Here is a 12,140-nt window from a genome sequence, read left to right as displayed (position 1 = left end):
ACTGCTTTCTTTTCCTCACCCTCCAAAACAGAAAACGTCTGTGCTGGCTAGACTCTCCAGGTCGGCATCACCACCTGACGAAGGTAACTCTCTTAGTGTCACCAAGCAGAACTGGACTTAATTCAAATATTAAAGAAATATCACCATGGACAACAAAAACTGAATTTACAGCATACAACATATCATTTACAGTCTTAAGTTTAACCAGATTACTGAATTGCATAAATTTGGCTTAAAGCTTAAACGATTAATTTTTTATTATTGTTGACTACTGGAACAGGAGAAGGGAATTAATAAAATGTACTACTACTAGAAATGAAGGAAAAAGATATAAAATAATAAGTATACGTATATTACATTCATACAGAAAAATTACATTTGATTACGTACATACCTATTCCTAACAATTACAATACAAAGGCATGCATAAAAATTATATACGTACAGAGAAATAGTCGTTATATCATTTGAAGATGTTATATTATACTCTCACAAATATTTATCATCATCTTACATCTTTTAACTAAAACACTTGGTTTTAACAGGCAGTGATGATACATGTGAATAAAAACTTCCTTACTGAGAGTTATATGTACCCATATGGAACTAAACAATGGTTCTAGGTACAAGTTATATGTACCCATATGGAACTAAACAATGGTTCTAGGTACAGAGTATAATAATAAGCATACACAATCATTCTAGTTATATGCTTATGCTTGATCAGACGAGATAAAAGTGGAAATTTGAAAAATACATGTAATGTGCAATCATAATACACGTAATGTGTAATCATACAAAGTACAAAAAAGTTTTACTTGAGCCTACTGCTCTCGTTTGAGAGACTGATAAAGTTTAGTTAGCTGTTCTTTTGGGATATGGACTTCAAGACACGAGTTGTAATCCAAAATCTTAAAATTCCTTCATACATCATAAAGCTTCAGTTATTGTTATGATTATGCTAACTTTGGCTCTATTTTCTTTGTTACTTTTACTTGTATAAAAGCATTCTACCTTGTGGCCTTGTAATTTTATGACACTGTGTTCTTACAGGCATTTGTTTTCCTTGAGACATGGTTGACCTAACACTAACAGCATTTTTAGGATACATAAAAACCTCTTCTAACATATATGAGAATCCATTCTTGTCTATACATTATATATGTATGCACTGTTCATATACAGTGAACCCCCATGTTCGCACACTCCTGATTTGCGGACTCACATATTCACGGATTTCTCACCAAACATATACCACCACTATTTGTGGAAAATTCGCCTAGTCGTGGTACTATTCACAAATTTTTGTTTTTTATTAATTTCATAGTAAAATGCACTTTTGGTGATAAAACTATAAAAAATTAAAAAAAAAAGGCATAAACATTTTTAGAGGGCTTTCTTGAATTATAACTAACAAAATAGGCAGCTTTAAGCATTTTTATAGCGGTTTTAACTATTTGCAGATTCTAGCTATTTGCACACGGGGGGGGGGGGGGGGGGGGGGGGGGGGGGGGGGGGTTGTCTGTACACATCCCCTGCAAATAGTATTTTTGCCATTTCTACTGAAGAGATTTGAAGTTTTGAAGTACATAACATTACTGTGGAGAGAATAGGCTAAAGGAGTTGCTGCCAAATTTTTTGGTTAACAATAGATGTGTGTATTTAAATTTTGAAAGTTGTATTTTCAAAATGCTGTGCTAATCATAAAAAAAAATTAGTCAAATCTTAAAGTAAACTTGTAGGGAATCATAGCTTTCAAAGTTACAGATTAGACTGGTATAGTAAATGTATGCACAAAAGTTCCTTCTCTAGAAATGCTACATTCCTATCTCTGATTCTAATTCTAATCATTTGTTGTCAGTTATGATGCCTAATTCTGGTACAATTTTCATTCATCCACACAGTCATAAATTTTGGCATAGCCCTACTAACAGACGGCAAACAAATTGAACCAAACATAACCCCACGGTTGAAGTAACTTTTGAAATATCTTCCATTACAAAAAAAATCAATGCTAAACCAGAATCTGAACCCATCTATATGTAAATAACTTTTTTCAATTGCATCTAAAAGTAATTTTGAAAGGCTTGTGCACACACAAATGAATAAAAAATCATCTTGCTTTGTTGGTGGATTGCTAAATTTAAGGGGATCAAAAATGACAAATTTTTAACTAATTTGTATTATTCATAACTTACAAACCTTCGGTCTTAACATTAGGATAAATAACCAGCGCCAGCTGGAAACCAGTAAAGTTTAAAATAATTGTGTACGCAAGGGACTATTGGCATCTGTGCTTGGTCACGAGACATGTGGAGCCACCCACATACCCCTCATTAACTTGTGACCCCGTTAGTTATTTTCTTACCGCCTTTAAGTGAGGACATGCTTTGCTCCGTCCTTTTAAAGCCGGTTTAGTTTGCCCCCTGTTGTTTTCAGTTTGTTGTTTGGAATTCCTGGGTATGTGAACACGAAGCATTCTCAAGCTGCGAGACTTCCTGGATATCACAAGAAGCAGATCTCCTTCAACCTGGTTGACCCAATCCAGTACAATGCATTCATTGCAATTCTTTTTCTCTTCACTGTTGTACAGGAGAGAGAGAAAAGGGTTTCTATTCTTTTTAGTTACCAAGAGTCCTGGGATGACTGCCCTCCTACAAATGAACTAACATTTAATTGATGATTAGTATTAGCACTGAAAAAGTATTGAACTGAACCACGCTTTGAAAACTACTGAACTAAATCACGCTTAAAAAAGTTCCTGAGTACGTACTGGAATATGCCTTGGATTAACTAATAAACTAAATCACTGGAGTACTGGAATATGCCTTTGTTAAACTAAAGAACTAAATTACTCTTAAGGTGAGTGCTGACATCATGAGGCCCTATTATAAAGTAAGTGCTAGTTGCTACCATTTGACAGAAGGGATTTGCTTTAAATCATTACCAATTACTCTACAACTAATACTGAAAATTCTCTTGTGGGGAAATTTAGAAATTTAACCTTAAGTTCATCAGTTTTGCAGTTGAAAAGAATCATGATGTCACTTTTCAAAATTAATATATAAGTAAAATTAACAGTGGCACAGAAAAGTTATCTTCCCCACTACAAAATCAAGATAAATATAGTTATACTACACTGCAAAAGTTTCATTGAATTTGGTTCAGTCTTCTTGGAGAAATAAGCATTCCAGTTTTGAAAAAAGTAATTTTTGAGAAAATGGTAAAAGAAACAAATTATTGCACTAGAACTATTTCATTATATGGGAAATATGCCCCGAAATTTACAAAATGGAATTTTTATTCTAAAATTATTAATAATACTTACCTGTATAATTTATCTAGCCCTAAATCCCCAAAAACCGCACCAAAATTTACCACATTGGCAACCCTGTTACCTCCTATTCTGTCCGCCAGTTGGCAACACTCGTTGACAGATACAAAAACCTTCCCTCAAATCAGTTGTGATAGGCAGATCGTGGGGTAGGATGGGTGGGACTAGATAAATTATACAGGTAAGTATTATTAATATTAATTTTAGAATAAAAATTCCATATTAATAAACATTACCTTAATATAATTTATCTAGCCCGATTAACCACATTGAAAAGGAGGAGGGAATCTGAATACAATTTCCCCTTCGGACAGAATAGGAGAAAAACAAAGAAATATATATCATAGGCAGTCAAAACTCAACCCAAGGTCTAAGATACTAACAACTCAAAGTCTCCTACCATAATGCCACCAAACTGCGGTAGCACAGGACAAGGAGTAAGTGCATAGTCAGTCCGTCTGTACTAAAGTCAGGTGACCAGTCAGACGAATTGCGGACAGCAAGGCTGCACCCTGAAGACTATCAAGCACTATTCTTTCCCTAAAGGATGAGTGTCTGGACTGTCTGGGCGATTCAAAGCTAAGCAAACCTTGGGGGTGTATCAACGCAACCCGACGTCGCCAGCAACGAATCGGCTCATGAGCAACTCCTAACTCGAGCTTTCTAGTGCCAAGAGAAAGGAGCGCGGAGCAAAAAGGCGATTCAGTCCCGAAGGACGAATGCCTGACAGTCCAACCTGGTCTCATGTTACACGATCATCGGGGTGTATCAACGCAACCGACTTCGTCAACAAGAAACTCAGGGCTACTAAATGTCGCCTGATCTCACACGAGTCTCTGACTCCGAGAAGACAGGTGAGACAAAAAGTAGATGGTGAGCGAGTCACCAGATGACAGCAGACGATCCATCGACTAATTCCCTGTCCAGGACAGTGGAAGAAGCAGGAGTCGTCAGGACAAGCGAACCAGTGGCTAGTCCTAGGTCAGCATCGACTCTGGGAGAAGCGTAGTCGCCAGTGCCGACAACCCAGTGGCTGGAACCATTTCACACTGACAATGGAAGCAGCATGAGTTGCCAAGCAGTCAGTCCTTGTCATCAACAACACCTAAATACCAAACTGCCTAATTCCCATTATAACTACGTCAAAAACTGCCATGGGTTATAATACAAAAACACATATACAACAAAACAAAAATTAATGAATAATATACAGGTAGCAACAAACGTAAAACAGGAAGACTACCTAATTCTCCTGTCTGACGACCTGTCCTGCATCCACCAACGGCCCAAAGAACGAAGGTCGCTAGAACTAGAGAAATATCCCTTAAGTAAAAAGAGGCAAAAACAGAATTAGAACGCCAAGTCGCCGCCTCAAGCACCTTGGCGACTGAGACGTTCTTCATAAAAGCTACTGATGTAGCAACTGCTCTAATACTGTGTGCTCTCGGCGTCTGGTCTTCCCCAGCAGCCGAACCACCAGTTTTAACGATCAGATCTCTGAGAAAAAAGGATACACCATTCTTTTTTTTGAAATAGGTCTCTTGACATTTCGGGGTGAAAACAAACAGATGACGGGGACGACCCTGAATGTCCTTCGTGCGGCGTAAATAACATGAGAGCGCCCTAACAGGGCAAAGAACTAATTCCTCATTTAAATTACCAACAAAGTTGACCAGCGACTTCAGTACGAAAGACCTGGGAATGGGATTATCAGACGATTCAGTCTTTGCGACAAATTCAGGAAGGTATGACAAAATCATGTCTTGTCCAGATCTGGCAACCAGAAAAGAGAGTGCTTGCAGTTCACCCACCCTCTTGGCTGTAGCCAGTGAGACAAGGAAGAGTGTCTTAGAAGAGAGGTCCCTAAATTTGGCAGAATTCAGAGGCTCAAACGGAGGGAACCTTAAGGCTTGAAGGACTTTGTTAACGTCCCATGTCGGAGGCGAAACACTGCGGCCTGGGTCGAGATAGGAAAAAGATCGAAGTAAACTTCTAATGACATAAGATGAAGAGATCTCAGGGAAGCCTTGCCTTAAAAACATAGGAAAGCATAGACCTATAACCCTTAATGCACGAAGGTGACAGGGCCCTGTCATGATGTAAATGAACTAAAAACTCCGCTACTTTCGGTAAGGAAGGTCTAGAAATTGAATGTCCTTGAGACTTACACCCAACGTCTGTAAACCGACATTTAGCCTGATAATTTACTCTGGTTGATTGCCGTCTGGCAAGAGCCAACTGTCGCGCCACTCTGGAGGAGAACCCTTCGTGCTTGGAGAACCTCCTGACAGTCTCCAGGCATGAAGATGAAGCATGTGGAGCCTCTGATTGGAACGATGAAAATGGGGTTGTTTGAGAAGATCTGGTCTCTGGCAGGCGAATGGGGGGTTCCACCAGTGCTTCCAGAAGGTCGGGAAACCACTCCTTCTGTGGCCAGAAGGGGGCGATCAAGGTGAGATCCAGACGCTTGGTTGCCCCTCACTTTGTTGAGGACTGACCTCACCAGAGAGAACGGAGGAAAAGCATAGGCTTGAAGTCCCTCCCAGTCCTGCAAAAGAGAGTCGTCCCGGCACTCAGAGGAGTCTGGTAAGGGGCGAAGAATATCTGGCACCGAAAATTCAGTGGGGTGGCTAACAGATCGACGTGACAGGCCATTTCTTCCTGAGGCTGTCGAAGACTTCCTGGCAAAGTGTCCACTCCGACCCTTTGAACTTCGTTCGGTTTCGACAAGGCGTCTGCTAAGACGTTGTGATGCCCAGGATAAACTGAGGGACCAACGTAATCCCCCTGTCTTCTGCCCAACACAGGATTGATCGGGCTTCTAGAGTGAGAAGATCCGACTGTGTGCCGCCTTGGTTTCTCAAGTACGAGACTGCTGTGGTGTTGTCGACAAAGATCGCGACAACCGACTCCAACAGTTGTTCCTGAAATGAAGAAGGCCTAGGTACACTGCCCTCAGTTCCCTCCAATTTATTGACATGCTCCTCTCCTCCTCTAACCAAAGGCCCGAAGCGGCTTCGGAGCCCAGGTGTGCGCCCCAACCTTGATCCGAGGCGTCTGACCAAAACATTAGGTCCGGAGGAACCGAAAGAAGAGATGTCCCTGACTTGATGGCGGTGAACTTGCATCCACCAACGGAGATCCTTCCGACATTGTGGAGAAGAGGCGACTATCGTGTCCTCGGACACGAAATCCCATGACTGGCGAAGTGTCGACTGAAGGGACCTCATTCTGAGACGACCTCCGGGAACCAGTTGGATGAGGGATGACAAATGGCCCAGGAGAGACCTCCAAAGAGAAACTGGCTGCGTTACGGAGGACAAAAAATTCTTCGATCACACTCAGAAGCTTGTCTATCCGTTTCTGAGCGGGAGAAGCCCTCAAAATCTGGAATTCAAAACAATCCCCAGATAAGTCATGATCTGGCAAGGGATTAGATTGGACTTGTCGAAGTTGACACGAATGCCCAACTCGACACAAAGAGACAGAACTATCTCCCTCGACCGGAGACATTTCTCTAGAGATTCGGCCTGGACTAGCCAATCGTCCAGATACCGAAGCATCCTACATTTAACTGATGCAGAATAGCTGAAACAGGAGCCATTCACCCGAGAAAAGACCTGTGGAGCAGTGGTGAGGCCGAAACAAAGGGTCTTGAACTGGAAAACTCCCGAGTCCGTGAAAAACCGAAGGTAAAGGTCTGCTTCTTGGATGGATGGGGATTTGCAGATAAGCATCCTGCAGATCGATGGAAATCATCCAGTCCCCCCTCCTGACGGATGAAAGAACAGCTGGAACCTGGACCGTCTCCATCCTGAACTTGGACTTTAGAATGAACTTGTTCAAAAACCGAAAGATCTATGATGGGGCGCCAGGCACCTGAGGCCTTTAGAACTACAAACATCCGAGAGTAAAACCCGGGAGAAGGAGGAGCTCGCTCTATAGCATCCTTCTCCAAGAGGGCCGAAAGCTCCTTCTCCAAGGCTTGACCCATGATTGAGTGAGGGTAATAACTGCTGAACTCGAGAGGACGATTGGAAAGTGGAGGTCTGGAACAAAAGGGATCTCGTAACCTTCCTTCAGGACCTCCACACCCAAGCATCCACCGCTCTCCCTGCCAAGCTGACCAATGGCGGGAGAGACAAGCTCCTACTGCGGTCTCCAGGCGAGGTGATGACTCCTACTTCCGAAAATTCTTATGCAGAGACAAGGAAGAAGAAGAAGAAGGTCCTCCTGGAGGTTGAGCTCTTTCTCTGCCCTTAGAGCCACGCCAAGAACCTCTCCCGCGTTTCAAAGGGTGAGCACCAGAGGATGAAGTAGAGGCACCAGCAACCTGAGATGTACTCTTGAAAAAAGAGCCAGAAGGAGGTTGTTGGGCTGGAGCAGAAGGTACAGATCTGGTCCTAAACTTACGCTTACTCCTTGAAGGAATGGGAGGAAGACCAGAGGAAAAAGCTCTTGATAAGGCCCAGTGAGCTTGGGAAGAGGCATCACCTTGATGTTCCTTCAAAAACCTCAGAAAGCACAGAAATATCGAAAAGGAAATCGCCAAAAGGAGAAGAGGACAACAGACGGGTTCTTTTCTGAATCTCCGATACAGAAGGAGGGTAACTGCGACAAATACAGGTTAACGCCTTAGAGAAACAAGAAAAGGCCTGCATTGAAGCAGCAAGCTCGTTTGATGTACAGAAGCGATTGAAATAAAGGATGAGCAAGAATTTCTCAAAAAGAGGAGCATCAGGAGGGGAACAAACCCGGAGTCCTTGATATACATTAAAAGCCCTCCGAGGACCCACATATTGAAGGATTGAGCTTCTTGTAAGGAGCTCATAACAGACTCCATAGCAATAAAATCCTCAATTGAGACAGAGACCGAAGCCTTAGAAGGCAAGGGTTGACTTGAAAGTCGGACAAAATCAGGATTTGGCTTGGGGGGTCGAGAGAATGAAGAATCATCGCCACCTGGTAAACTCCTCTCCGGTGTCGTAGAAGAGAAGAGAGCTTCCTCTTCCCTTCCCCGATCACCCTTCGAAAGTTTAGCGGCAACGTCCGCCCCTCACTCTCGCGAACCTCTGGGCAAAGGGGAAAACGGGAAAAAGTAAAAATTCCCGTGACCTGGAAGGACCGTCAAGAAAAAATCCCTTCTGTAATACGAGGCGGAGGCTGCTTCTGCTCTTTATGGCCTCGCCTGAGGAAGAAAACTCAAAATTAAATAAAAAAGTTTCTTGAATTCTACATCATGACATCCATTCGAGGAAACATCAATATCACACGAATCCGCGTCATCATCATCATCATCGTCAGATCCTAACTTAGAAACTTCCCCCTGAAGTAAAAATCCTGACGACTAGCTATCTAGGCCTGACACTAATATCCCTCCCCCCTTCTCCTAAATAAGCGCCCTTTGGCACTGTTACGGGACTAACAGGGGACACGTTGGGTAAAGATTCGTTAGGCACCTGCCCGGACCGGATCCCCCCTAGGCCTTCGCCACGACGGGGTTCACAAGCCGGGGTATCAGTCGCACCGTTACCCATGGTGCTGTCGACAGGTACCTGACGAGGAGCTGAAAATGAATCTAAAAGAGTGTTAGACATTCTAGTAAAGGCTTCTTGAAAATTCTCTGACAGATTGTTAAACTTAGCTGAAATATCTCTATCTAGACTAAGCTGTAATTTCTTAAAATTCTGTTTCCAGGTAGTTTCCATTGCCAAAATCTTTGAATCTACATCAGAAATAACTTCACTAATTACCGGTTGTACAGGGGGCAAAGCATCAATTAATTCGCAATCGGAGTCGTACGATACCGAAACCGAAGAGCCAGAACCATGAGCGCCCAAGTCAAAGAATTCGTTAGATACAGTTCTAGCAATCGATTTCGTTTCTCCTTAACCCGATCTTTTACGCTGCAAGATTGTTTGGCGTTTCATATAAGCAGTCATATCCTCGTCAGACCAGGGCTTACATACGTCACAACGAGAAGTCAAGTCACAAACCTGTCCACGACAAGAGCTACAAATGTCATGGGGTTCATACTCCCTGCTACTCATCCTTGTCCCACAGACCGGGCAGTTCCTGATGTTGCTGGCAGAAGGAAGCATCGTAATTTCTTGGTAATCCATTGTAGAATTGGACAGGTCAGTAGTTCCGGGTCGCGCAAAAGTTCGTAATTTAAGATAAGAACCACAACAGAAATCAAAGCTAATTCACTGTTTCGTGATGTAATGCGTGAGTGGTAATTCACATAAAGTCTCATTTAACAAATAATGAAAGCTTTAAAGGCACAAAAATGTTTAAGGAAATTTATAAAGAGCGGCCGTGATGTAAACAACACGGGCGCTCGTTAACAACTGATTTGAGGGAAGGTTTTTGTATCTGTCAACGAGTGTTGCCAACTGGCGGACAGAATAGGAGGTAACAGGGTTGCCAATGTGGTAAATTTTGGTGCGGTTTTTGGGGATTTAGGGCTAGATAAATTATATTAAGGTAATGTTTATTAATACTTAAATTACATATTAACTAAAACTTGCATTTATAGGGAGCGCCGATGCCATAAGGCCTCAATATAAAGTAAGTGCTAGTTGCTACCTTATGACTGAAGGGACTTGCTTCAATTCTTACCACTAATTCTACAAGTAATACTGAATAAACATAAGTCTTGTTTCAGTTTCCTCTGAGATTTAAGCAGTGAGTTTTGAAAAAAAGTAGCAACATTTTGCTTTAACGCTTTTAAAGATTACACTAGAAAGTGAGGATACAACGAAGTATGCTGAAACAAGTAGATTTTCTACAAAATTGAATTTAAATTAGGAAAAAAGGTTCATGTTATTTAGGCAAAAGGTTTATGTTAGGAAAAAATTTAATATAGTTATTAAAATAGTTTCAGGAAAAGGAAAATAGCAAAAGGAAAAAAAATTTGGAGTCCAATCTTGAAACAACCCTGAAATAATCATGAAATTTTGATTAAATTATCCCTATCTCATTATAACTCGTTTTCTCTCACAGGTCCCAAAGACAGAATGGGATATTTTAATGGGGAACAATTATTGTTGAATAAATTTTGTTCACATTTGTTTTGCATTTTTTTTTTACAATCTGTCGTTCACAGTGCATAAAAGCAATGAACAAAGTTCTCCATAAACCAACCTGAAGATTTCTTTTCATAATAACATTTCAACATATGTTTATTTACATATAATACAGTCCAAGGTGTATAGTATCTGAAAATTGTCCACAAGCCAATCTACACTCATTTTTAGGAATAACATTTCTAGATAGGTTTATTTCAGCATAAAACAGTCCCAAACAGTGAATAACTTACTTGATCCTATCCTGAATTATTCATACAACCAATTATGTATCACTGAAGGCTTGTAAATAAGGAGTACTTATGAATATAATGTATCCTTCACAAATATTTTGCTTCTAAGAAACAAGATAAGTAAATACTATGGCTACTATTCAAGTGGATGTGGTGGATACACCAGAACCAAACGCCCCCACCCCCCCCCTCCCCCCCCCACACCACACCTAGAACCCGCAAATACTTGGAACACCCCTATAACTGCCTATCTTGAATGTGTAAACACCAAAGTATCCCTAAAAATATCATACATCAAATATACATTAAAATATCATCCTATTATAGTACATATTAATATTTGAAATATTACTGATACTATTTCAAGGCAAATCTTACATTTTATCGTTAAAAATACACATGTACATACTGCATGACTTAGTTACGTACATGAAAATAATCCAGTCCCCCCAATAAGTATTCAGTCATGCACGTTTTCTTTCATACAGTTACTATCTAAGTAATTCAGTTTTCTGTTTACATGGGAAACAATTGTATGTAAAATCACAAGAGAGAGAGAGAGAGAGAGAAAAAAAAAGAACAAGATACGCATGAACTTTAAAACTTTTTTTTTTTTACACTAGTACAACATATGTAATTGGGGTACTAACTACTGATGAATGTAGATTAAAGATTTATGATGATGATGATGATGAATTAGCCGTGCAATCCAATGAATGATGATGAAGATATGACTTCACAGCTAAGCAGAAGAGTTACATCTTCTCAGAGGGCACCTCTTCATCTTCAGGAGGTGCTTCAAGAGGCACTTCTTCAGGTGATTTGGGAGGCACTTCTTCAGGTGATTCAAGAGGCACTACTTCAGGCAATTCGGGAGGCTTTGGAGGGTCCTTCATCATATGTGTGATGAACATAGTGATTGGCGGCAGCTGCTGTCATTGCTTCTTCATGATTGTGAAGGCTTGATTATAGGGCTCCAATGCCCTATCAAGAATGTTGGAAAACTTTAAGGAGTATTCCATGTACAGATCCTGTTGCAACAAACTCCTGGATATCGTTGATCATTCTATTAACTTGGGACAGGAGTTCTAAAGTCAGGTCGCCCTCCTCCTCCTGCTCCTGCTCCTCTCCTGAACCTTGAGTGTCTTTTTCCTCACTGGCAGACTTCGTCAGGTCTTCCAAATCCTGGTCTGTCAGGGGGTCAGAGTGGGCATCTATGACGGTGCTGACTTCATCCTCGATGATATCGTCAAAACCTTCACCACCAAGAATTCTTGCCAACTGGACCTCCTTATTACTGGTTGAATGCTGGATTTCCTGATGAGAGAAGCCTATATAATTCAGGACACAGTCTGGCTACAGCTCACTCCGGCATGCATTCAGGGTCTCCTTTTTCATGTCCTTCAGCAACCGGTTGATGACAGACAGCAATCATGAATTTACGCCATTAGGCTTTCAGCGTAAATTCACTGTCACAGTCCATTG

General features: G+C 41.3%; 1 protein-coding gene across 1 annotated transcript in view; it reads right to left on the bottom strand.

The window, feature by feature from the left end:
• Positions 1–12,140, bottom strand: part of LOC135212590 (uncharacterized) — a 36,931-nt gene continuing 24,791 nt past the window's right edge. The window contains exon 6 of the mRNA XM_064246146.1: positions 1–74. Within this exon, the coding sequence (XP_064102216.1) occupies positions 16–74 (59 nt within the window). The 3' untranslated portion in view covers positions 1–15. The remainder of the gene's footprint in view (positions 75–12,140) is intronic.

Source organism: Macrobrachium nipponense, chromosome 41 (genome assembly GCF_015104395.2).
Source record: "Macrobrachium nipponense isolate FS-2020 chromosome 41, ASM1510439v2, whole genome shotgun sequence".
In the NCBI taxonomy this organism is placed as follows: domain Eukaryota; kingdom Metazoa; phylum Arthropoda; class Malacostraca; order Decapoda; family Palaemonidae; genus Macrobrachium; species Macrobrachium nipponense.
The sequence above is the reverse complement of the archived record's forward strand: the minus strand, read 5'-3'. Positions and strand labels throughout refer to the sequence as shown.